Source organism: Hippoglossus hippoglossus, chromosome 9 (assembly GCF_009819705.1).
Source record: "Hippoglossus hippoglossus isolate fHipHip1 chromosome 9, fHipHip1.pri, whole genome shotgun sequence".
NCBI classification, from domain to species: domain Eukaryota; kingdom Metazoa; phylum Chordata; class Actinopteri; order Pleuronectiformes; family Pleuronectidae; genus Hippoglossus; species Hippoglossus hippoglossus.
In genome coordinates, this window is record NC_047159.1 from 21,029,315 (window position 1) to 21,055,674 (window position 26,360).

The following is a 26,360-nucleotide window of genomic DNA, read 5'->3' on the forward strand; positions in this document are numbered from 1 at the left end:
ATCAAACATATCACATAAAATCCATCTAAAACATGTAACTCTATCAGATGGAGGCCGAATGTTGGAGAGTAAAGAGGAAAGCATGAAGAATACATAATAATGACAAGGATAAAGAACAACAAAAATGATAATTTTTATAATAAGTTTAGACTTATCAAAGTTCAATCTAATCATATCACAGAAGGATCTAATTTTTTAATGTAAATTTATGACTCAAATACAAAGATCATATGTATTTTCTTGTTCAAATAAATACAGAAATAGTGTTCATCGATTGTATTAAAGTATCTGGGGTAAAAGTTGTAGTTTTTAATGTTTATTTAATAATTATTTATGCAGTAAATACTGAATTACTGAAGCCAGCTCAGGTGTCTAACTATTGTTGTGTAGCTCATTAGTCTCTGACAGATAAAATTAAGAGTGTAAAATTATGGGAAGAAAAATTGCAAATATCATTTTATCCTGTATCTATTTATAAGTAAAGCACAGAGTGTGTGTACTGTGGATTACTATCAAGCTCTGGTGCTGAAATATTTGAATCCTAGATTCTTCAAGTAATCCTATATTTGAAAAAAAGATCCTTAAGAAATATCCTCACAGACATTTGATCAGGAAACAGCATCCTCTTGTGTTTGACAGACAAAGTCACACTGTCTGAACATGTTACTAAAAGGCTTACTTATTTACCTACTTAATAACTTACTGATTAACTGAATAATCAGTGTGAGAGATCATAATATAAACAAGGGATTAAGAAAAGAAAAGAACCAGTTCTTCAATCGTTTTTTGGATTTTGCTTTTTATTGTTTCCATGAAAAATACAGTCACCTCGACCATAGGAGTTATGGTAATGTGTACCTATGAAAACGTCAAATAAAGGCGTACAGCATAATGGAGATCGAAGCATCCCAAAAAAAACAGAACAAGCAAACAAAAACAAAAAAACATATATATACAAACATACATTCACACGTATAAATTTACACAACAGGTTCCCAGCGTCTACATTCATCTTTGTGATGCTGCTCTCGTACAGAATAGAGATTGTGTACATACTGTGTAGTTATGACACGTTTAAGGCACATTTAGAGGCGAATTATGAAAACAAACTACAAAAATGAATAAGAATAAAATGCTAAATTAAACCTTATTATATAAAGGTTGCGACCATAATATTCAGGAAATGGTATTTTTTCATAACTCCCACCCCCTATGATAAGTTCTACACCCTATAACCTCTTATTAACTCTTAGTAACTCTTACAACAAATAGTCTCTGACTGGCTCGTTCTGGGAGAGGAGGCGGGTCTACAGGAGCACGGCGACCAATAGTAGCCGAGCTCATCGCCTGACATCAAAAAGTAAACAGACTTGTTTTGATCTGTCAAAAAGCCACCAGGCACCTGAGCTGGTGAAGTGACTGAAAGGATCAGTGTCACTGTGTCAAACCGGTGTGGTTGGACGGTTGGTTTCCTGACGGGCTAACAACTGTTAGCCTCCTAGCCAAGTTAACGTTAGCTGACGGCTTAGCGGCGTATGGGCAGCTAGCAGCAGGTCAACTGTAGGATAAATATATGTCACTTTACAGTCTCACGTCTTTATATTAGGTTTGTGTGTTAAGCTGCGGTGTAGAAGTAGCGGTAGCATAGCTGTGAACGTGACGATTAATTGTGAAGGGAGCGTATGCACCCAGCTTTAGCCGCTAACTGCCCTGATCCTCCCGTTACCTGTGGTGGGGGTGTCATGGGTTTCTGAAGAGGATGAAACAAACTGAGGATGGTGTCCGCTCCGGAGAGATAGAGACACGCGATGAAGCCTGAACACCAGTGTCTTGCCATGGCTGAGGATGGAGAGCTGAGTCCAGTGGGAGGAGGCGCTGGTTCATCGGGCCGACAGACCTACAGGAGTACAGCCCATTTCCGCAGCCTGCTGGACGGCCTGCTGGCTCTCAGGCAGGGGGGCATCCTGTTCGATGTGGTGCTGCTGGTGGAGGGTCGACCCCTCCAAGCCCACCGTATCCTGTTGGCAGCCTCCTGCGACTACTTTAGGTAAGTAGGACCCACAGCAGGACGCAGTGTTGCTTTTTAATCTCATAATTGGTGTCACGTGATCTGCAAGACCCCCCCACAAGCCCTCACTCATGCACGTGGACACCAGTCAGAACTCACTTTGGACAAATGTGCAGCTATAACAGCACAGGCAGAACAAGCTGCACTCACATGAAAGCCAATTACCGACCCAGGCCTTCTGGCAACTAAATATATCACAAGTCAAGCAGTTTGACACAAATTACTTTTACTTTATTACAGCCCTAAATTTACATACACAAAAATACTCAATCTAATAAGTGAGTGCAGGTGTCTCCTGCCCCGTGTCACAAGACTTGGTGCAGAGTCCAGTTACAAATAAAGTTCCTCCTCTCGCTCATCATCCCCTGCAGCTTATCAACGATGTCATATGATCAGCAGTCATTGTCAATTGACTTTGTTGTTTGCGTTTCCTTGTGCTTTCCTTGTGCTTTCCTTGTCTGCTTACGTCATGACGTAATTGATCCTTCCTGAAATCTGTGTGAGGTCCGCAAACACACAACCGTCAGCATACTGTGTGTATGTGACATAGAGTGGTGATGCAGGTGTATTGACTGTGAGGAGTCAGTATATCAGTTTGTACTTTACCCTGTCTTGTAGTTTACCGTGCAGGGAGGAAGAGAGATGCTTCTCTTGCATTGTGCAGCTAAACCAGAGGCCTACTTTTAGTAGGTAGGCCTGAAATCCCATTATGTTGCTAAAAGTAGGTAGAGACAAGGCACGGTGTGCTTTCACTGTATCCTGGTCAATGTGCCTGTTTACCAGTAATAAAAACTGAAGTTCAAGTCTGTCAACATAGATTTGATTGAGGGGCTTTCCCTGCTGAAAATGGGCTTTTTCTTTTGCCATTTTGTATTTATTACACAGTTTCTAGCACATAATGATAGGACATTTGCAGAGAAAGCAAAAAGTCTTTCGCAGATTTCAAAATGGGGTCATTAGAACAGGCATTTTATCGTCACTGGGCCACCAGATTGATCCAACATAACCATAACCTAACAACAACAACATAACACTCCCCTCTCCACCAGGGGAATGTTTGCTAGAGGCCTTCGGGAGACGCAGCAAAAGGAGATAGCAATTCATGGAGTCTCCTACATGGCCATGAAAAAAATACTTGACTACATCTACACCTCAGAGATTGAGTTAGACCTGGAGAGTGTTCAGGAAGTCCTGAACGCTGCCACACTCGTACAGGTGAGATATCTGTTGCTCTTTTTTTTGCAAAATTAAGCGTTTTTTAATTTGTCAGCTGACCTTTGTCCTCTTGTGATTCATAGCTTGAGAATGTCATCGGCTTCTGCTGTGATTTCCTCTTCTCCTGGCTGGATGAGGGCAACATTTTAGAGGTGCATCATCTCGCCGATCTGTATGGACTGCAGCAGCTTAACGACCGGGTCCACTCCTACATCCTCAGGAACATTCAGACTCTGTCTCGCACCGACGTGTACCGACAGCTCCCCCAAGACATAGTGTTCAGAGCACTGAGCAGCGACGAGCTTCAGGTGAACAGTGAAAACGAGGTGTACGAGGCGGCGCTTCACTACCACTACAGCCCCGAGCAGGTGGAAACTGACCAGGTGTACTTGCAGGTCAGTCCCAAGGTGTGTCTGTGTTTTATACTCTCTTCTCCATCTCCATCACATACAAAGTCTTTACTGAGCAGGAACGTTATTAATAACAGTTGCTTCTTTTGCTATTTCTCTGGACTTAAGGACAATCTCAGGATGGTTGATGCTGTGCGTTTCTGCCTGATTGAGAAACAAGTATTGCAGAGACTGTACGGCAGACTGAACCAGTGTCCGCTGAAGGATTTCGTTTCAGCCGCCTTGCATTACCATGAGCAGGTGATCTGGCAGCCCGTCCTGCAGACTCCTCTCACCCAGCCGCGGTCCACCTTCCATTGTATCCTGGGTTTCGGCGGGATGTTCACCTCCGGCTCCCTCACAGACAACGAGCACCTGTTTCAGGTGTTCCACCCGAGCTGGGGGGAGTGGAGGGCTCTCACTGCAGCATCCGCGCCGCGGATGTCCAACCAGGGCATCGCTGTGATCAACAACTTTGTTTATCTTATTGGAGGAGACAAGAACACCAGTGGATTTCGAGCGGAGACCCGCTGCTGGAGGTAAGAGCCCTTCAGAATATTTGCTTACTTCAGATGAACACAGATCAGACTTGTTCATATCGTGAACTTTTCAAGTCTACAACAATTAGTTATTTTCATTATTCATTTAATTGTAACTTCGTAGTTTTGGCTGAAGTGTCTCTCTCTGAAAATACCAAAAATGCCTTTAGGACCCAGTGCTGGAAGGCAGAGCTAAGACACGCCTACTCAACCCCCCCCCCCCCCCCCCCCCCCCCCCCCTATGAATTTCTTTGACCAACTCATTTTAAAATTGAAAAAATAATTAAATTTTTCAATGATGTCATTTGATTTTCATCAGCTGATGTTTTCATGGATATGTAAAAGTTCCAGTTCCTTTTTTATCAGCCCCTGAAAATATGTTTACATCTACATTTAGTTGTTAAGGCTGAGGTCCAAACCTTTTAACTGACTTTGGAAGTCACAGTTGAGAAAACAGCTTAACTGTTCTGGAGCTCTTAATTGTGTCACTTGATATTAACTAGCAGATGTAAAAAGCCTCAGAAAAACCATTTACAAATCCCATCTCCTGATGAAGATCATATAATCCGATCAAAAGCCCAGAGGAGCTACTAAACAGACCTCGTTCTGATCCATGCAGCTGAATGTGACTCATCTGATCTGTTTTCTTCCAATAGAATTTTCTTTTTCATAGTTCATTTTATTCGATATCTACTTAAGATTTGTTAAGATTTGTTGCCCACTGATTGAATTTCTGGAGTCTTATTTCTTCCTCGCTCTTTTGTCTCGTCCGTTCTTCCCAGATACGACCCCCGTCACAACACCTGGTGTTCCATCCAGCCAATGCAGCAGCAGCACGCTGACCACTGCGTGTGTGTGGTGGGTGACCATATCTACGCCATCGGAGGGCGAGACTACAGTAATGAACTGGATTTAGTGGAGCGCTATGACCCGCACACCAACAAGTGGGAGTTTGTGTCACCTCTAAAAAGAGAGGTATGAGATGACAAATAACAGCATGTAATACTTGTACCATCCACATGATGCTGCTACACACTCACCTGATATCTGTTGATAGGACTGTCCTGCTGTCGACCAGGTATTATCCATTTCTTAAAATCTCTTTAATACAAGTCTAACCTTCTCTTTAGGTGTATGCGCATGCTGGAGCAGTGGCAGGCGGAAAGATTTATATCACCTGTGGCCGCAGAGGTGGGGCTTACCTCAAAGAGACGTACTGCTTCGACCCTGAGGCAAATCACTGGACGGCGTGTGCGGAGGGGCCGGTAGAGCGGGCCTGGCACGGCATGGCAGCTGTAAACGGACGTGTTTATGTCATAGGGGGAAGCAGTGATGAGCGTGGATATCGGCGTGATGTCCTGAAGGTACGATGTCACAAGTGATTAGTGGTGTTAACGCTGCTCAGCGAAGGCAGTGTGTCACACAGTCGCCTCACAGTCTTTCACACAATTTCAGATTAAATAATGCACTCCAGTATTTCGTTTTTCAATTTTACACAGATATGATCTTTGAATTATTACATTTAGTTATTTCTTCAGTTCAAGATATTTTATGATCTGTTGAGTGCAAACTTATTTTACATTCTGGTGAAAGCTTTGATGAGTTCAAAGGGTAACTTCACCCCACGTTTCGGATTTACTGTCTCTCCCTGAAAATTACCTATAGAACACAGTGTTGGAAGGCAGGGCTAAGATTGGAAGGTGGGGCTAAGACTCCCCCCCCCCCCCCCCCCCCCCCACACACACACACACACACACACACACACACACACACTCACTCACTCACTCACTCACTCACTCACTCACTCACTCACTCACTCACTCACACATCTCTCTCTCCCTCCCACACACAGACATGATAAAGTCCCACACACATATAAGAAATACCAGTTTGCTAAAGCTAAGTTATCTTCGTTGTCTGACTCCAGTAGCAGCACACACACTTTGGCGACAGAAATGTGGTTTGAAGTTGAGGCTTCTCGCCTCTAGAGTTTCCTGATGGCCGAGACCATGGTCATCCAGAGACAGCTGGGGCTAAACCGCGTCTGAGGAGCACAGTGGTCCAACATAAGACACGACCCTGAAAGGTCCAAGACGGTTTGATAGGTGGCGCTATGAGCCACGTTCAAGATTTATTCATAAATTTGGTATGTGATATCAAAACCAGCATTAATGTGTTTCTACAAAAAACAGTTACATACTTTTATTTACAACTCAAAAACACACTTAAATGTGCAGTATCTCTGTAGAAGCCCGTGGATTTAATGAATTAAATTACTATTATTACAGTTTGTAATACACTTTCATTAATTGATGCCCCCCTCCTCCTTTTATCTCCTCAGGTCGCATGCTTTGACCCCACTGCCAACTCTTGGTCTTTAATGACCCCTCTCCCCGCTGGACACGGAGAACCCGGCGTAGCTGTGCTGGACAGTTACATCTACATCCTGGGTGGACGCTCTCACGACAAGAGTAACAGGATGAAATATGTTCACGTGTACAACACCAACGCAGACGAGTGGGAGACCGACACAGAGTTTAAGGAGCGTGTCTCGGGCATGGCAGCCTGCGTGGTGCTCATGCCCCCTAATGTGAACGCCCAGGGCAGGAGCTGGGAGCAGCGCACCAAAGCTTCATGGGAAGATGTGGACATCGACAACTCAGAGGACTCTAGTGAGGACTGAAGCAGCTGTGCTGACCTGAATGTCTGGCCACTGGAGACTGTTGATGCACTTTTTAAAACAAATTCAGCATGTTGAGTGTGAAGTACTTTGAGGATGTTGTTGTGGCAGCGGTTATAACAGCATCATGTCCTTTTTGCATGTTGACCACTTTGAGTGCCTCTGAACCAAAGTGTCATTCAGGATCTTTGCACATGTATTGTTACATCTCAGCTACAACGTTAGCCCCTGTTCAGAACTGGTATTAACATCTGTCCTGAGAGATCCGATCACTGGTGGACAGGTCTAACACCCGGGCCACACTGGGTGCTGATCTTGTGTCTCGCCCGCGTCTCTTGTTTACAGCTCGTGTCTGCTGCAGAGCTGCTACGTGAGGTTTCATTGAAACTGGTACAGGCAGTGTAGGAGGAATATTTATTTATTTAGCATATTTGAAAGATATAGACTTTGAAAATGTGGTGAAAGATCATTTTCACTGTCTATTTTGCCCAAAATGAAAACCAAGACGTTTCCGCGATGCACACGAGCTGCTCACGCACCCAGTGTGGTCGGGCATTAGTCCATCTGAGAGAGTGAAGTTAGGAGGGGCTCAGGGAATCCGCTCTACTGTGGAACAAGATTTTATCCATTTGAAAAAATAAATTGAAGTCATGATGTGGTGGCCACAAACAAAACAATGTATGGTCACTGAGAGGTTCAATATGAATTTAATTCATTGTGAACCTGTAGCAGGTCAGAGGAAGTCAGCCGTGTAGGCAGTCCTTCATATCTGGCCCAGGATGCATTTGGGTGCGCTCACACCTGTACTTACTGCTGACCACTTTAGATCGGATCACTCAGCACAGATGTTAAAGGGATAGTTCACTAAAAAATGTAAATGCACTGATCATCTAGTCACCCCTATGCTGATGGAGGGCTGGTGAAGTGTTTGAGTCCAAAAAATACTTCTGGAGTCTCAGAAGTAAACTTTGTAGCAGCCGAATCCGATACAATTGAAGTCAATGGTGACCAAGACTTCAGACGTAATAAAACAACAGAAAAAACTTAACATGCCTCCATACGGCTCCTGTGGTGTCATCCAAGTGTCCACATTTGCGCTGAAGACATTTAGGCTTAAAACACGGTGTTAATGACGCCATTATGTATGTTGGGGCTTGCGGACTCTTGGATGACAGCTTGTTGAGTAGATGATGAGTGCATTTTCATGTTTCAGTGAACTTTCCCTGTAAAACCAGGTCTGAGGCCCCATTCACACCTGGTGTTAACATGTGCTTTTTGTGATCAATCTCAAGTGGACAGCTCTAAAAACAGGTGTGAACACACTCAGTTCGGATATAGATCCGATCCCATCAGACCACATTTGGTCCACACTCTTTTAGCAGTGTGAACGCGTCTCTTCTCGTTGGTTCATTTGTGACCTCTGGTATCCGTCTATCTCGTAAGACAGTGGCAGCGTCTCGGCCGGTCAGGTTCAGTCACATGTGGGGCCACATTTTAATGCCAGGTGTGAACGCACGCACTCTGTCCACTTGTGATCGGATCACAAAAACCCACATGTTAATACCAGGTGTGCACGGGGCCTGAATCCCACCATGACCATGAAACCCTGCCTGCTCAAATGCTAATGCGACTGTTTTTGGCCGATCCCTCATTATTTCCTGTCACTGTAGCTGTTTCAGTGTCGATTGTCATTGAAACGCTATCCTCAAAGTAAAGCAGTGTAGACTACTGGCTATGCAATGATATGGTGGTACAGTATATGGAGAGAGGTACAGAGTTTTCCAGGCAGCTGTTACCTGTTGTAATGTTATTCTTAAGCTAGTCAAATTTCTGTGAAGTCAAGTACGATTTAGTTCTCGTTTCCAGCCTAGAAGCTGCTGGTTGATGCTATGGTTGAGTTATCATCACCTCCAATCTACTGAATAATATTTAAGGCATTTTAACACTGTGCCTTTATTTTTATTTGTTTTTGCTGTAACACATGAGTCTGTGTTGTGAAGTTTTTATTTTTATGTTTACCAGTGTCTGATTAGATGGAGATGAGCCTCAGATAATGTGCCTCGGATGTCAGAGACGTTGAAGTGATTTGTAAGTGGATGATGAAGCACTGGTGCTACAGGATGAAAAGCCCAGCTCCTAGCATGTTGCCACGTCTCTAGGTTCATTATGAATGAAGTCCTTATGTGTGTGAAATGTAAACCTAAACATTATGATAATAGGTTGTTTCCTTTTCCATTGATCTTCCTTACTGTGTGTTATTCCATGGCAGAATCCAAAGAGTAGTAGAATATTACAATTTGTTAATTTTACCTCTGCTCCAATGTTTCTGTTTGTTGCCTCAGTTCACGGTTAACATTATTAGTGTTATTATTATAGTCAGATGTGTTAAATGACACTTTCCTCACTATGCACCTTTTGTTTCTGTCACTGGAAATCCTTCAGGAACAAGTGGAGTCTCAGTTTTGTTTTCTCATAGGATCAGAGTTATGTCTTAAGAAGGAAAACAATGTGTTGGTACTTGCTGTCACACAAGAAATGCAAAATTGGTACTCAAGATAATGTTTCAAATTTAATAAAAGCACATCTCAATACTATATCGCTTCTGTTGTGCCTGCATGTTAGCTGGGATCAGGGCTGAGGATGCACATGCTGGTTAAAGGCTGACCTTAGACTCTTTATTTCTCCATCAGAATTTTACAACACCTTTTAGACTTGTTGGTTAAACGTAGCAATCTCTCGTTTTTTTGTCAGGAATTCCCAAATCTTTTACCCGTAGCATTTCTGGGTTAGAAAAATACTATTACTACTAATCACCTGGAAAACTGAGCCCAGGTTTTGAGAGTTTTCTCTATTCTGTTATAATCTGTCCCACAGGAATTTCCTTAAAAGAATTGCACCTTTTAACTAAAATGTGCAGAAAATTGTATTGAATAACCAAATCAATTAGATAATAATAATAAACTTTATACAGTTGCTATTTCCTTTGACAAAGAAGCGAGGGCAGACTCACTTTAACTCCAGTGAGTTTGTGCTCTGCGTGTGTACAGGTTGGTTTGCCTGGTGCGGTGGCAGTGAGAGTGTTTTGGAAATATCCTTTTTTGTATACAGTGTGTAATTTATTTAATTTTAAAAAAGTGAGTGGACGTGTTGATGAGGTTTCTAACACGTGACGGAGTTAAAAGTGGAAGAACACAACTATCTCAGGATGAAGAAGAGGAGGCCGTACATGCAGAAGACGAAGACTTTGTACAAGCAAATTGTAGAGAAGCCAGATCATACTCAACAATGCAATAAAACAAAACAGATGAAAAACAACAATACAAATATATTAAGTATAAAAACACTTCACCATACAGGTTTTTAAGTGAGTTATTATTTGTTGTTTAAAGTCCCTGCTGTGCCCTTGACTGTATAACTTATACCTCCACTCTTGAATGAAAAGTTTATGTCACTACCTTTTTGTATATAACCTCACAGTGAGATGAATACAGTGTAAAATCTCCACAGGTGACCTTCCTTGTTTGAACTCCTCAGCTGCCTTGTGCCCTTTTATTCCACCCAGTCTCCACCAGTTCCTCTCCATTTGTCCCTACACACCATCAGCTTTATGAAGGCCGACTGCTGCTTTCCTCTGCGAGGCCGTTTCATCTACATCTGTCACCCCCCGCTGGCCCTAAGTGAGTGGCCCCCCACCCCTTTGTGTTTCACACCACTGTGCCAGCCCCCGTCCAGCTTGTCTGCCTGGATGTGCTGACACCAGCGCTGGACATCCACAGGATCCACTATCTGCTGCGTTTATGCATCAGTCCTTTTCATTCCACTGCTGTATACTGCCACCGGGGGGATACTTAAAGACATATGTCCTGCACTCAACCACGTCAGCTGCCTTCACAGACATCTGAGCACAGGTCGATCCTCTGCTCTTTGCCGGAACCATTATCAGAGCAATTAAAAGCCCCAAATTGCCCCATTGACATGCAGCTATGAAGATTAAGCCCAGTGGAGTTGTGAATGTGTGTGTGTCGAACTAATTTTACTAAGTGCTCGCTTTCATTCTTATTTCTACTGCTGTGTGGGAGAGCAGGAGGTCCAACGTCTGGCAGTAAGTCGATAGAGGACAAAGAAAGTCACCTGTGGCTGGAGATCTGGACTCAGAGAGGCTCCTCATCTCTGAGTGTCACAGACAATACAGTGCAATGTTCCTGCTGAACATCTGTGGAGCAGCCTGACCGCTGCGCCCGCTGACCTTTTGTTTCAGTTCAATTTGTACGTGGAAAGCAACAAATCACAACATACATTATCTCAAGCCACTTTGCACAGTAAGGTCGAGATGTTACACTAATTTTCCACACAGCAGCTTTGTCACACATTTGAGAAATGTACCGATAACAGCAGTTACATACAACGTTCAACAATTACAAATGTAAAACCACAGTTTGTACAATATATATGAAAATACAATCAAAATCATATACAATATTAAGAAAATGTTATGGTTAACAGATCAGGAGGAAACATTTTACCAAGAGAAACTAGAGCTTTACAGAATCAATTTGACGGATCTCACTTGGCCCAAAACAATTCTCCGAAAATGTTCCTTCACATATCTTTACAAATATCTTTCTGACCCTTTAATATTTGTCACGCCCAGTTAAATTAATTTTACAGTAGCAGCTCTTCAAGTCAATCACTGATGCTCCACTGCAGATTCATCATTTTTACCTGATAAATTCCATCTGTGGCTCAGTCTGTCCTCTGCCCTCACTTCTACCTGAAAGTGTTCAGCTGCTATCTGTTTATTTTTATTACATACGTCACATTGTTTACATTCTTAGCAATGTGGTGCGAGTGCTTACATTAAATGATCCTCATACAAACACAACCCAAATGAAGCACAGTGCTCGCTCTCAGCTTCATCCATAGAATCAAATTAACAAAAGAAAATGTGTCAAGGAAAAACATTTTTTTTCTAGGATTCATAACAGACTTAATTTTGATTTATGTCTTTAATTTCAGAAGAAAGGATTTAGCTGTGTTGCTTTTATGAAATATTCTCCACACGACAGCGTTTTATTTGTTCAAGAGAAAGATCTAAGTATATTTTCAGTTATCATTCCATAATGATGTTTGAATAATTTATAATAATTCTGTGACGTCTAAGCAAGTTTAAACTGACTTCTCCTTTCTGTTGTCCTAAGAACTTGTTTTATCGTTTTGTACTCAAAGTGTTGACAGTGCATGATTCTATGTTAGATAATGTATAAACTAAGTCACAGGTATAAATCATCTTCTTCACTTCCTCACATCATACGTAATGTGTTGTGAGTCCATCTGCAGCTGCAGAATTAAATCTCTGAATAGGCCAGTGTTGATTTTGCTTATTTGACAGAAATTTCCACCACAGTGTCTATAACACACATTAAGGAAATGGGGACAAAACTGTGATTATGTATTATTCTGATCAATATCCTGTGTCCCAAGCTCTTTAATATCTCAACCAGGGTTTCATTTCCCCAGTTTCTTACTACATGATTGTATCGTCACTGGGTTCAATTTAAAAACTGGCTTCTGGGAGATGTAATCTCACTATTTTTAAGAATCTGAACTTCATCCCAGCGACCGTCTCACCCAGTGATGCAGATACTGTATCTCCCTCCTCTTCCTCATTAAAATGAGTCTATGAACTTTGTGCATTATGTGTTATTATAATATGTACTGGTTCAAGAGGTCTCCGAGATAATGAATCCCACGGAATAAAAATCCACATCAGGCCGGGATTGTTCCTGAAGGATGACCTCCTCCTCCTCCTCCTCCTCCTCCTCCTCCTCCTCCCCCTTCCTCCCCCCTGGACTTTACAACAGTCATTAGTAGCTCATATCCATCCCGGGCGGAGGCGATGGGCCCAGTCTGTGTTTCTTAGTGGTGAAAGGGAGCAGACAATCCCCCATTTTCCTGCTTCTAAAGGCTCATTGAGATGGAGAACGAGAGTCGTGCAGTGTTTTATGATGTTGGTGGGTAAACCCCAGCAGGTGAGCCGCAGTCACAGTAACACCATGTCTTTAATGCATGCTGGGCCTGTCCAAACTACAGAGTGGTCCCCATTACATCAACAAAGAGCAAATACAAACAATCACCACCAGCCAATGTGCTGCTTATCAGAGCTGGCCCTGTGCAATGACTGCAGATGTGCAAAAACAATCCTTCCCCAGTCTCAACTCAGTAAACCTGCAGGATATTTGGATGTAAATCAAAATGCCAGACAGATGCTCCTGGAGTTTTTCAGGGGCAGAAATAAAGGATATGCAGTAGAGGAGGAGTCATGTAACATATAGTTACCGAACTGCAGTAAGCAGCATTAACAGTGAACTGAGGCAACAAACAGGAACATGGAGCAAAGGCCAACTCAGCAAATAGAAACGTTCTACTAAAATCTGACGCGTCAGAAGATAAAAGTCTCATTAAGGATCTGAAATTCTGCAAACTTTGTTGCTGACCTCTGTGAGTAGAGTCAAACAGTTGAGAATACTTTTAATACAGGTCTAAAATCTCTGACATTTCTCTTATTCTTTCACATAACTTAGTAGAAGTGTAAAAATAGACACTGTCAAATTATTTCCCAGAACCGAAAACAAAATGTGAAGAAGAAATGGGCAGTAAGATCACAGATACTCAATGGAAAGACGGATTAGAGAGCATTCATCGATGCTCTAATAATGTGAGGTATTGTTTATTCCAATTTAAAGTTTACACCACCTTCACTAACAGAGGAAATATACCCTGAAGTTTCCCCAACGAGCAACAGATGTTCTTTGGCAGATGACACCCTATAGCTCCGCCCTGTGCCCTAAAGTTCAGAATTACTGGTTCAGTATCTTCAATTTATTATTCCAAATACGATTAAAACCAATCCCCTCATGATCACCCTGGGTATATCCAAGACCTAAAAAATCAAGCAATATACAACAGTGTTTCCTTTGTTATAGCCTCATTATTGCAAAGAAGCTACTTCTTATGCACTGGGGGAAAAAAGAGGTCCCTAATATTGAGATGTGGCTTAGTGACCTCACAAATACACTTAGAAAGAATAACATACACCCTTTAGGACAAGCTTCAGTATTTCGACAAAATTTGGGAGCTCTCTTCATTCACTTCCTTTCACATGCAATATAATTGGTTAAGCTCTCTCTCTCTCTCGAAGAAGAAGTGACGAGGAGTTTTGTCCTGGTTTGTTTTTCCTTCTCAAAGTTCTTTTGTTATGTCCTGTGTTTTCTTTTCTATACATATGTTCATCCGATTGTCTGTCTACTCATGTAGATGTTTGTGTGCCCTTGAGTTTAATTTATATCACCATGTTTGAATAAAATTATCTTGATAAAAGATCCCCAGAACCTTGGCTACAATTTAAACCATCCATCTATATGTCTGTATTATTTGTCATTCCAGTCAGATAAATACACTGAAAGAAGGTTCTACCTCTGTCTGGATAATTTATCACGTGCTGGTTTTACACAACATACCACACAGCTGTCAGAAAACGACATTCTTACACTGAAAAGACGTTAAAATGTGAAGTGTATTTAATCACACGAGGCGGAATCATGTAACTTTTAGTCTTTTATTTTCAGATCACATCACAAATGAAGACATTACTTGCACACTTTTTATTCAGTTATTATTATTACAGTTTTATTCTTTCTTTTTCTTTACAAAAATATTATTTACACTTGAACGAGAGATGAAATACAAAATAAATAGACAGTTAATTCAACAATCCATCAGCAGGGCGCAGCAGCACAGTAACAGGAGTCTGAATCCTGCCGGTCTGAAGACAAGACAGCGACAGTCCCTCCTCACACTTTTCATCTTTCACTTTTTCTATGGTTGTCGCAGGCCCCGGGCCCTCAGCCTCGTCTGGACATGCACTTCAGCGCTGCGAGGGCTGGATCAGCATTCTGGCAAGATGGCGCCACAGCATCACTTAAAGTCACTCTGTCTGTTAACGTTGAGGATCCCTTCACCAGCACGAGTAAGAGAACAGCGGGTACTGGCTCCACTCGGCCACGTTGCCATGGTGATAGCCGTGGTGCACAGCTTGCGTGGTGTAGTCGGCGGTCATGTGGTGAGGAGGTGGGTACTGAGCGGGACCGGGACCACTCCACTGGCCCAAGGGCTGCTCGGCGCCGTAGGGACTGTAGATGTGGTGGCCAATGACCCCGGGCTTGCCCGCCTGGGCCATGGTCATGTTGAGGACCCCTGGGGTGTAGTCCTGGGGGGCAGGGAGGGGCTGGGGGCCGCAGGGGGAGGGCCCAATCTCTTGTGTGCGGGGCTTTGAAGAGTCGTGATCGGGGACGGTGGCGACATCAGGGACCCTGGACTCCATGCTGCTGCGTTCTGTGCCACTGTTGCTGCTGCCGATGCTGGAGGAAGGAGAGGGAGACTTCCCGTACTCGTGGAACCTGAGGAGGAAAAAGGAAGGTGGTCAGTGATTTGCGGATCAGAATGAGATAACGCTCTTTAATGTCACACAACTTGACTGGTATTCACCTGTACGGCTGGTAGGAAGCAGGAGCAGGAACCAGCTGCTCTGCGTTGTACATATCTCTGGTGTCGGCCCCAGCGGGAGACTCAGTCCTCGCTCTGTGCTCCCTGTCAGCGGCCCACGGGGAGTAACGCTCCTCTTTGACCTCACTGACCTCTTTCCTTTTGGGCAGCTCTCCTTCCTCTCCATCATAAGCCTCATAGGATGACTGGCAGAAATCTAAAGGGACACCAATCATTAGCTCCACTACAGGACAAGCAAGTACATGAGAGGAGGAGGAAGAGAGTCTAGAGTACGAACCTTGTGGACTGTCCTCCTCCGAGTCCCTGTCCGAGATGTCTGACGTCTTTGGTCTCTTCTCGGGGCAGCCTGGGTTCTTGTTTGCACGCCTGTAGAGGAACATCATTAGAACAGTTCTACATATGTGGCATTCACTGTAATCTACTGCAGATGCATTTCTGGGAAAACAGGGGGCCCTCTGCAGCTGTGGGGGCCCCAGTCACTGCATGCATCTGACCAGTGTGATACCCACCGTTTCTTATTGGTGCCTTCCTCCCGGAAACCTTTGGCGAAAGGGTTGTGATCAATCTTCAGCTTTGTAATCTGCAAGAGAATAGATGTCAGTTCGGTTAAAAAATCTGTAGCAGTCATGTAGCAGCTTGTGTTGGTTTAATTTAAGTTGTGGGGACTGACCCTGGTGTTCTGGTAGGCGGTGACGGCTGTGAACGAAGTCTCTGGGAAGGTGAAGGTCTGGAAAACACTCCAGCGGACGCTGAACAGGTCGTCGGCCTGGACGATGTGGAAGCGCGGGTGGTAGCGATGCATGGAGTGCAAAATGATCTGAAGAAGAGAGCGATTCAATTTAGATTTATCTTTTCAGTCACTTTGAGCTCCTACTCTACAAGTATTCACTGTATTGTCAATGAAGAACTTGAAATCCTTCAAAAGAAGCCACGTGGAATCATCTGGAAATACAAAGTTGCGGTCTAGCACCCCACCTCTGAGTGCTCTCACTTACATGGCCGTGCTGGTCGAGCGTATTGTTGGTGAGTTTGAGCTTGAGGAAGGAGACGGATTGCTTCATCCAGTGGCTCCCCGGGGCCGGAGAGTCGGGGTGGAGGTATGTCCTGCAGGGAGGCTGGGGCTCCGCTTTTCCTGCCACCTCCCATTTCTCTTTATTCCACTGTAGGAAGAGGGACAGATAATCAGTCTGTCATAATAGAAAAACAAGCGATTTACAGACTCCTCCATTCCCACAGTGTGAGGAGCACAGCAGAGTGGAGAGTGACGGCCGGTAGGTACCACCCACAGAGACAGGGGCCGGTACAGTGGGCTCCCAGCAGGGAATAGAAAAACAGGAAGAGATAGCAGCCTTTGATGTACAATGTCATGAGGGGGTGATAAACAAGGGGTGTCTTGTCTGGGGGATGTGGTAACCACTGTGGGATTTCTCTGGCCGAAGCCAGGACTGCTGCACATTAATAAACTCAACTTTATTTATATAGCCCATAATAACAACTTAACCCTCGACTAGAGTGAGGAAAAACAACAACAACTTTAACATGGAATAAACTGTAGAGACTTCAGAGAGAGTCACACATGAGGGGTCCCTCTCCCAGGACGGACAGAAGTGCAATAGATGGAAATACTTAATTTAACTCTTGACGCATATATAAATGAGAGATTGATAAATTTCGGTCTCACCTTATACCTGAATCCGTCCTCAGGGACCATGTCAACCAGCAGGATGTATTTCGCACATGGAATCAGGCCGGAGAGATTCACTTTACAGTGTGGAAACATCCTCCTGCAGAACATAGAGGTGAACACATGATGAATATAAGAAGAAGCAGACACAGAAACACAGGGGGCTACTTTACCAGCATTTTGCATTTCACATTTGTTTTCTTACCTTCCAGGTTTAGTGATGATCATCTCTGTCCCTATTTCATGAAAGGACTTCCAGAGTTCAGGGTCCTCCAGAGTCAACCTGAGGTTACCCTGGAGATAAGCATCAGGGCCGGCAGCCATGGAGGGAGGAGGAGGTCCGCCGAAGTTAGGCTTCAAGTCTACAAAATAAAAAGATTACTCTTAGGATTGCTTCGCCAAAGAGTGAAATGTGAACTTTCATGCTTGAGGGAGGTGAGATCTGATCAAGGCAAACACTGCTTTAAATTGGAGTCAGTGACTGAGAATCCCTGTGTGAATAAATAAATAAAATAACTCACCTCTGATGGACTGCATTCTTCAGGATCAGGAGCAGCACAGAAGAAATTTGAAGGGGTTCATGCAGGGTCAGTGAAAAATCCAAGTATCAGAGATATCCACAGTGTTTCCTCAGCTCGCCCTCCTTCACATTTAGAGCAAAATCAAAGAGAATAGAAATCCAGCAGCGAGGGAAGAGGTCACTCAGTCTCAGTGGTGTTGCAGGAGCTGTTCACGGATCTAAAGTCCTGCAGGACTGGGTGACCATGACTTTTAAGGGGAGACCCGTGGTGGGTGGGGTCAGGAGAACCATTCCCAAGCTTTGAAGTGGCACAATCATGAGTCAATGCCCCGCTGTGATTGGAGGGTGCTGGAAATCAAAGAGAGTTAACAGAGCCTTGATACCATCCCCACAGGAAGGGCTGCGGAGGAAATGCATCTTTATTAACTGCTAAGAGACTTTAAAACAAATATGGATGCAGTCCTCTGCTGCAGAGCGGGGCTCGCAGCGGCACCAGAGTCTGTGTCAATACCATTCACACACATGTAACCACACGTGAAAATGCTATTTAGTGTGTTTGTGCAATGTGCTAAACACCCAGTGTGATCTATTTGACACAACTGGGAGAAAAGCAGGGGAGGGTGCATTTAACAGAACGATCCACTGGGATTTATGTGTGCACCTTAGTATTTTCAAGTCAAATCAGGCTTTTAAAGTATTATTCTCACACTTACCGCACAATAAATTTATATTAAAATGCATAAACCAATAGAGTTTTTAAACGATTACCTTAATCCTTTTCTCCATTCTCAGCTTTCTCCACGAGAGAAATGACGCAGTGGGTGGGAAACGCTGTGTAAACCCATAATGGTGTGATGATAACATGCACACACTTTCTGCAGGTAACTTTTACCTGGGGGCATCCTCAGAGGCCTGCAGGACTGTGCTGGAGGCGGTGGATGCGTGTGTAGGTGGGGGGTTGTGTATTGGGGTGTCTAGACAGGCCCCTGCTCTGATAGATAATCTCATTAAGCTGGTTTCCCTTGAAGGAGCTGGTTTCTGCATGTGGAGAAAGGCCCCCGTGTATAGGCAGGCAATTAACAGCCAGTTAGCACCACAGGCCCAAGTCGGCCTTGAATGGGACAGGAGGGGTCGGAGCATAAAGACCATGCTGCAACAAACCCAGGTCGCCCCCCCCCAACCCTCCACATCCAGAGCAGAATCCACGGCCGTCACTTTATATTCACGGGTCTGTCTCGGCCTGGAACTTACCGCCTCACTGCAGAGGAAACAAATGAATGCAAATGAAAATGAAATTCTGAAAGTGTTTGCATAGAAGGGGAAATAATTAAAGCTCAGTTTGCCTTCTTGTCTCCACTGGCATGAAAATTTGAATTGAGGCGACTTACACATCTCATTCAACATCCACATTTTCATTGTATTCTCGTGTCTGTGCGCTGCATACAGTGCCCTCTGTCCACTCTGCTCTCCGACAGCCACATACAAAGGTACCGCATCCTTTGCTTTTAGTTTCCTGGATCACAAACCACGTGTAACTCATGATGTAGAGTTCTCACTGCAAATAAATGGTCGCATGGTTTTTTAAGGAGGTGCAACAAGCTGTAGAATCAGGACTGAAGTGTGCATAATGACACGTTTACAGCAAGAAAGTCTTTCCTGTGAAAATATTGACCAGGTCCTCTAGTGCTGGGTCAATGCAGAATAAAACAGGATAATAACATCGTAGCTTTAATGATGCACTTAAGGAAGCTGGGAGCTACTTTAGTTTTTAGTATGTTAATTGCCCCGATGCCCCCCCGACACCTCCTCCCTCGTCCGAGCATGGTGGCACAACATTGGCCTTGAGGATGTGTTTTTATCCACCTTATGTGAAGCCAGTTGTTGTGGAGGAGTTAGTAGTCACAGGTTCAGCGTGGCTCTCCTCACCAACCCTGCATGCCGGGGTCCCGCTTAAACTGTTTCACATGAGCCAGAGAGGTCACACAGCTTTCTTTGGGGGGGGGGGGGAGCGAGATGCCACAAGATATTGAGAGATTCCGCTGATGAATTCCCTGCAGATTAACTTCAGATCTTAGCAGCAGAGGGGGGGGGGGGGGGAAGCGTGTCAGTGTCAGAGCTGAGGTGTACGTTTCAGCAGCAGCCGCGTCAATCCCATTACACAGCGGCACTGGAGGTGACAGGTGTGACTGGTAAAAGGCCTCGGTGCGTGGCCTGGGGGCGAGTTGAAGTGGATGACACAACAGGGAGGTCGCAGAGGACGGAGGGAGGATGGGGTGGATTTTATTTAATGTCCAAATATGTTGTATGAAGGAGGCTACTTATTTAAAGTGACTCATCAGAAACATCTTCAGTCATGTTACACCGCTCACACCCCCTGGTCACTTGAATCCCCACATCTCCTGCCTGACTCCACTGCGTCTCCCCCCCCGGACCACCTTCAGTGGCTGTGGCGTTCCACCTCTCAGGTGTCAGTCTTCGGCCATTTGCTTTAACTGCACAGATCTCCCTTGTGCTCCACATTTAACAGCTGCCAATATACAGCCAGGCCCGGGGATCAGACGGCTCTGCAGCAGCCCAATAAAGAGCCCCCGGAGTGGACTGACGAGAAATCTCACACCTTTCGCTCACATTAGCCATGCAGCATGCCCTTTTGATGCTTAATTGGCCACTTTGAGGGGGTTTGTAGAGATAGCGGCCCCGTGGCTGGAAACATGATGTCACAGGAGACTGCACAATATCACACGGCAGGAAAAATGCCTTCACCTGACAAGTCCATTACATATTTACTTTGTATGCTTAGAGAGGTTGTGTTGCAACAGCAAATGCAAATTCCCCAGATGGCACCAATGCATGTAGGGACTCTTGTTAGCTGAGAACTTTCTGTGCTGTTGTCTGTCAAATCTTAATAAACGAAACCTGGATTCATCATTTTCTTTATAAACTGCAGAAGCTTTGAAAATAAAATAAATAAATATAAAAAAAGGGAGATGCAGCTCCCCTGTCCTAAATGCAGAGTGGCCATGATCTCACGCACACAGACTAAAGGGGGCCGGGCGGGTTCACATTTGGTCGAGCACATAAGAAAACAAACCTCAAATCTAGCTTGCCCGGCAAAGGGGGCAAATGACAACTTCACAGCAACTTCATAAGACACTCCTGGAAGTTGCTAATGAAGACTAATGACTTCCCTCGTGTCGGAGACTTCACACCAGAGTGTACGAGCCCTTTGACCGCAGGGTCTGTGGTCAGCGGGGTGGTCCTGCAGATGCAGCACGGGGACCAGAGAGAGGGACTTATCCTGATGTTAAGTCTGGAGTTCAAAATCATTTCAAGGAGAGATCATTGCCACTAAATCTCACACTGTAATCAAACATTCTGGGGTTTGTCAGCGACAAGTCGATCTATTGTGGGGTTTTTCGGCAGCCATGAAATTCACTGTCAGGATCAAATATGTCACTGAGAAGTGCTGGTGATTAACTTAAATAACATGGTTTCAGTTTCTCAGGCGACACTGGCTGCACATAAACTTGAGACTCTGTTGTGCTGCTGCGTCCACGCTGACAACTAAATAACTTGTGTATATTCGAGTAATTTTGACCACTGCCTTCCATTCTGATTGAAAACAGAGGCTTGTAGTTACAGAAAAATAAATCCCTGATCCATAAGGTAAATCTGCAATTTATGCATTTATTCCTATTGGGTGGATAAAGTCGTCGCGTTGAGTCTTATTCATGAGCTGTAAACTGTGATAGAGGTGCTCGCACTGGCAGGAAAACGTCAACCACATCTGCAGTGAATTATTAAGAGTGATGCAGTAGGTTTTAATACATTAATAAGAATTTAAAACAACATGGAGTGTCTGCTCATGCATTATATTCACTTTCCTGAAACACTGTACAGGTAACAAGTGTCTGTGGTGCCAAACTACAAAGCTTGATCCTTATGAATGATCCCAGTGAAAGGAAAGTGCATGTGGGTGTTGTATATTGTTGTAGATGTGGATTTCCTTTTTGAATTTTTGCGTCATTAGATCGTATAATAAACCATAGATGTAAGAGTAACAGATGATGCTTTTAACCCTTACTGTGTTTCTAAGCTCAGGAGCTTCCTGCTGAGGGTTCATAAACCACCGTCTTATCTGATGCAAGGAACTCTGTGGTTTAATATTCTCAGGAGCACACAGAACAAATATGTGTTTCTCAAATATATATTTTGGTTTGACATCGATAATGCATTCAGTCCAGACATAGAGAACAGTTCCCTTCCAGCAGCCTGAGCCAGGGGAGACAAGTTTAAGCCTTTCCCCTGGTCTCCTCTCGAGCCGTGGTACATTCGCTGAAAGGCAGCGGAATAGTAAAAAACAAACAAAAAACAAAATAATGAAATCAAATACAAAACCATTTTTTTTTCCTAACTCAAGGGTGAGAGTTAACACTTATTCAGTTGTGTGTTGCTTTAAAAATAATTTTTTAGACATCTTTCAAAAATCAGTAAATATCTCTCTATAGAAAACAATCTGTAAAAAACATTCTATTGTCTTCCTCTGAGTTAAGCTAGAATTGTGACAAATTTACCAAAGTGGTTTCGAATGTAAAGGCATCTGTAATCAAGAGTCTGCCCCAGCATGCGTGTCAATTCCACTCAAATCAGGAAAGAGTGTCTGTTAACGCCGAGCCGTTTCCTGAGTTGACTGGAATCTAAGTGGCCTTTTTACACTCTCACACATTCACACACTCCTCAAGCTTAACGCTCCACCCATTAAAGCCAAAACGCATGGAAAGATATTTGGATTGTGATATGTAGAAAATCTAATTCCATAATAAGCAAATTTCCATATCATTCAGATCAGTGCTGGTGACAGGACGCCTTCCTCGTATAAGAACTGCTCTTCTTCGCTACAAATGCACACAGAACGAAAAGAAAAATATATATCAGGACAATTATTATTACAAGAAATACAGTGCATACAAAAATAGCACAAAGTTAAGTGCCAACTGAAAGAAACATCCCAAATATTAAGTGTAAACATTTGCAATCTGCTACAGGTTGTGAGGCTCCACAGACGACCCTCGACTGCAGCCGATTGTCCTCATTTCACCTTTGTGTACATTGAAATATGTCAATCATCAAAAAACGGTGTGTTGCAGATTAAAATCTCATGCTGGAGGGAAAGGTCGAAGTGGAGGACAGCAGGTCCGTGCTGCTGAGCGTCAGTCCACACTGAGGCACCTCAGATCGGGGAGTTATGGAGGATTTAGCTGCAGCTGTGAGATAAGGTCAGCACGCGACAGTGAGAAAGATGCATAAACACGCGAGAGGCCGGCTTCGACCACCGACAAGTCTTTCTCTCAAGATCCAGCGTACGGCCTGGTGCACGAGAGCTCACTAAGCTGATGAGTGATATGCATAACTGGCACGTTACAGACATGCTGTGAGACTAAAGCGGCCGCAGCCGTCGTCTGTCATGCACACCATCACTGCTGACAAGCACAGCAACACAGTGACATGACAGCCAATGACAATACTGCGTGTGTGCATGAGAGGATACAAAAGCATCAACAAACACAGCTGCAGTGATGTGCACCACTTGTTTTTTCTCGGGTTGTTTTTAAAGACGGGGGCAGAGGGTTTGGCAGTCAGGCTGAGTAAAGTTCAGTTTCAGTGTGTGCACGAGGCCTCCAGAGGCTCAGATGTCCATGTAATCCTCCTCCTCGTCAGACTCGCTCTCCAGAGACGACTCCTGGCTCGATGTCTCCTGCACCTCCAGCGCCGGCTGGCTCAGAGTGTCCTTTTTGACTGTGGCTGCAGACTGAGACGACAGGATGACGTTCTGTACGGGAGCAGACAGAAGGGGGCACTGTTGAGACTACAGTTCAGTCAGACGTACTGAGTGTATGGTTATATACATGAACACACACAGAAACACTCACAGACATACATGTTTACAGGCAGACTGCGTACCTTAAGTCTTTGTTTGGTTTCCTCTGAGATGCTGCCTTTGGGGGAGAGAAGAGTGGGTGTCGGAGGTGTTACTGTGATTTCTGGCGGGAACTTGGTAACTGTGGCAGGGATGAAAAGCTTTGGCATGTTGGGGGGGACACGGGAGCGAATTCGGCCGGGGTCTGGAAGCTTGGATTGGTCGTTGCTGGCATACTGCTGCTGGTCTGTGGGAGGAAGAGGAGACGACATTTTCTAAATATTTACACGCTTAGAGAGCAGCTGCATTTCTGTCACACTTTTGGTTCGGAGCTTCAGACCTGGACAAGGTTGTGCTGTGCTACATGTGGCAGTTTCCTCCTGGAACCAGCCCACTGCGGAGTCTTGTCCTTGGGACACAGTGGCGAGTTTCATCTGCTGACAAAGGTGCGACTCCTGCTGACGGTACGCGAGTCCCTCGCAGGACTCCTCCCGCTCGTCTGTGGGCAAAAACAAGAAACACACACAACAAAAAAAATACAGGTTAAAACTTCAACATCGGCAGAACAATCCAAGTAATTGCCAGCTTTGTAGTTTGTTAATTTAAAGAAAATACATTTATAACATTGCAAGTGGAGTTCAATGTTATCTTTTGTTCTTCGACAAGGAAGAACGCAAAGAATATCATGGCATTACAATTTGTATGCATTATTTTCTATTGAATCAAGATGTTGAGGCTGCACAAATTGTGTTATTGGACATAAAACCACATGAGTAAAACAAAGTTGTCTTATTTTAAGGAACGATGAGAGACTAAAAGATAAGTCCCATATTTATATTAACTGAACTGTCTATGTACTACTTGTAATGACAGTAAGATTACAAGTTACTGCATTCCTTAAGCTCAGGCAGACAAAAACATTCTGACACTCTTTCAGGCTTCTCCATTAACGTTGCCTTGGAAACAGTTACATAACACAAACTGGTGCAGCGTCGCTCGATGCTAACCTCTGTGTGTGTGTGTGTGTGTGTGTGTGTGTGTGTGTGTGTGTGTGTGTGTGTGTGTGTGTGTGTGTGTGTGTGTGTATGCAAACTTGATTCTACACCCTTTCTCACAAACTAGAGCAGCTGGAGGTTACAGATTTTTGTTTAACTCTAAATTTCTGCATCTATTCAGTATCTGCGGATATAAAGATATATATTGATTGATTGTCATAACGCTAGCAGACAGTTTTAGTTTGTCACCTGACTTCCAGTGAACAGAGCCTCTTCACACAGACACCGATCACATTAACCAACATTATGTTTTATTAATGTAAAGAGTTTGAATTAATGTGCTCTGAAACACCAGTGTGTATCTATGTTTCATGTCAAAATGGCTGCTGTGACACTGTTGGTGTGAAAGATGATAAAATGGACTTTTCTCTCTCAGTTCTGTCTTGTTTTTCCAATTAAGGACAAAAACACATTTCAGTGCCTTCGCCCTGTTGCAGACTTCCGACAGCTCATTAATTCAAGTGTTGCTCTTTGTTTTTTTGGGCCGATTCTTCACTTAAATATTCTGAAATATAAATTACACTCGAGAGGAAACTGAACCAAGAACAAAATAATGAGGAACTTAAGATTGTGAGAGTGGAGTTTATTCTAACACTATGATTATATTTGTTTTTTTGAATTCTGTTTGTAGAGATCAGCCTTACCGACCGTCACAATTCAGAGATCTACATGTATTAAATATCTAATGTATATTTAAATATACAATTTTTTTTTATGGACACAATCTTTTCAACTGCCACTGACCTCAATAAAGATGGTTTTGTATTGATATCTGAAGTATTATATGAATGGTAAACAGGAAATGTTGATAAGTTATTGTTTCATAGTATATATATTATTTAATTTGTTTGTGAATATATCTCTTAACTGTGTTTCCATGAAAAATATTAAAAAGGTGGCCGATCACATAAGAACAGCGCCCATAGGATTCTACATGTGTGTCTACATGATTGAAAGTGTTCGTGTAAAATGGCCTTTCTCTGGGTCGTATTCAATATAAAGGCAACAACTATATCAAGTTTGTAACCCACAAAATATATCTGCAGACATCGGATGTAAAGGTAATGATTCAGAGTGTGACTAGAGTAAAAAAAAGAGAAACCCAGAGGAGACATCTGGTTGAGAGTCAAATGCAACAGCTCCACTTACTGAGCACTTACGGTATCTGACAGGAAAGAAAAAAAAAATGAAAACAGCCTCAACAACAACAGGATTGACTTCACTCTCTCTAAATGTTGTTTATCGCCCTCTAGTGGCTATACTGACCTCATACAGAAAATCTAATAATTATTAAAACATTGTAGATATCAATTACATCTAATAATGTGAAAGACAGGGTCAAATATTAAGAGCAATTTACCACCAATTACTACATGGTGGAGATTCAGCCTCACATGTTCATCTGGTGGTTTTATTTTTACATCTTCAGATATTAAACATGACACAAACATAACATTTATCCAGCAGAACAGTCATTATGATGATGAGCAGTGATTGTGCCAGAAGCTCGTGTAGGCAGAGAGAAGACTGGAGAATCTGGAGGACATTGATTTCTAAAACTGGGGAACTGACAAAACCCAAAAGGCAAAGACATAACCAGGCCAGAGAGTGCTGTTATATAACAGAGCCAGTCAACAGGCGCCCCCTGCTGATCTCCAGGACTATTAGGATCTTTACAAAGTGAGCTGACAACAGCAGAGCTCTACATTAGCAGTAGTACAATGTTAACAA

The 26,360-nt window shown here is 43.6% G+C and overlaps 3 protein-coding genes across 10 annotated transcripts in view; 1 reads left to right on the forward strand and 2 right to left on the reverse strand.

Annotated features, from left to right (window-relative positions):
- Nucleotides 1-1,478: 1,478 nt before the first annotated feature.
- On the forward strand, nt 1,479-26,163 carry klhl22 (kelch-like family member 22). 3 transcript variants are annotated; one of them, XR_004614866.1, is made up of 8 exons: nt 1,479-2,047; nt 3,118-3,283; nt 3,367-3,690; nt 3,802-4,211; nt 4,994-5,186; nt 5,342-5,575; nt 6,553-7,208; nt 26,151-26,163. XR_004614866.1 is itself a non-coding variant. In XM_034594831.1 (7 exons), exons 1-7 carry the CDS (start codon nt 1,809-1,811, stop codon nt 6,892-6,894), a joined length of 1,908 nt encoding a protein of 635 aa, XP_034450722.1. In that variant the 5' UTR covers nt 1,479-1,808; the 3' UTR covers nt 6,895-7,360. The 3 variants fall into 3 exon arrangements, 2 of the variants coding, with proteins under 2 accessions (XP_034450722.1, XP_034450724.1); XM_034594831.1 differs by lacking the exon at nt 26,151-26,163 and having other exon boundaries at nt 6,553-7,360; XM_034594833.1 differs by lacking the exon at nt 26,151-26,163 and having other exon boundaries at nt 3,367-3,678; nt 6,553-7,360.
- On the reverse strand, nt 14,513-19,871 carry tbx16 (T-box transcription factor 16). The gene is made up of 9 exons (XM_034594834.1): nt 17,659-19,871; nt 17,343-17,499; nt 17,135-17,237; nt 16,449-16,613; nt 16,124-16,270; nt 15,963-16,033; nt 15,731-15,819; nt 15,436-15,649; nt 14,513-15,347 (listed from the first exon to the last, which is right to left on the reverse strand). The coding sequence occupies exons 1-9, from the start codon at nt 17,672-17,674 to the stop codon at nt 14,906-14,908; spliced, it is 1,404 nt and encodes a 467-aa protein (XP_034450725.1). The 5' UTR covers nt 17,675-19,871; the 3' UTR covers nt 14,513-14,905.
- cabin1 (calcineurin binding protein 1) overlaps nt 21,320-26,360 on the reverse strand; it is a 45,757-nt gene continuing 40,716 nt past the window's right edge. For 5 of the 6 annotated variants that reach the window (XM_034594825.1, XM_034594829.1, XM_034594828.1 and 2 more), the window contains 3 exons: nt 23,915-24,073; nt 23,619-23,821; nt 21,456-23,487 (listed from right to left, as the gene is read on the reverse strand). In XM_034594825.1, the coding sequence (XP_034450716.1) occupies nt 23,344-23,487; nt 23,619-23,821; nt 23,915-24,073 (506 nt within the window). In that variant the 3' untranslated portion in view covers nt 21,456-23,343. Of the gene's footprint in view, nt 23,488-23,618; nt 23,822-23,914; nt 24,074-26,360 lie in introns of all 6 variants that reach the window. The other variant, XM_034594824.1, reaches the window with a different exon arrangement.

What these genes read in the sequence shown, in the direction of transcription:
- klhl22 (XM_034594831.1), top strand. Translation starts at nt 1,809, where the DNA reads ATGAAGCCTGAACACCAGTGTCTTGCCATGGCTGAGGATGGAGAGCTG. An exon ending in GCCTCCTGCGACTACTTTAG is followed by an intron (nt 2,048 to 3,117) that starts GTAAGTAGGACC and finishes CCTCTCCACCAG; the next exon opens with GGGAATGTTTGCTAGAGGCC. An exon ending in ACTTGCAGGTCAGTCCCAAG is followed by an intron (nt 3,691 to 3,801) that starts GTGTGTCTGTGT and finishes TCTGGACTTAAG; the next exon opens with GACAATCTCAGGATGGTTGA.
- tbx16 (XM_034594834.1), bottom strand. An exon ending in AGGACGGATTCAGGTATAAG is followed by an intron (nt 16,614 to 17,134) that starts GTGAGACCGAAA and finishes CTCTTCCTACAG; the next exon opens with TGGAATAAAGAGAAATGGGA. An exon ending in CGCTCGACCAGCACGGCCAT is followed by an intron (nt 16,271 to 16,448) that starts GTAAGTGAGAGC and finishes TCTCTTCTTCAG; the next exon opens with ATCATTTTGCACTCCATGCA.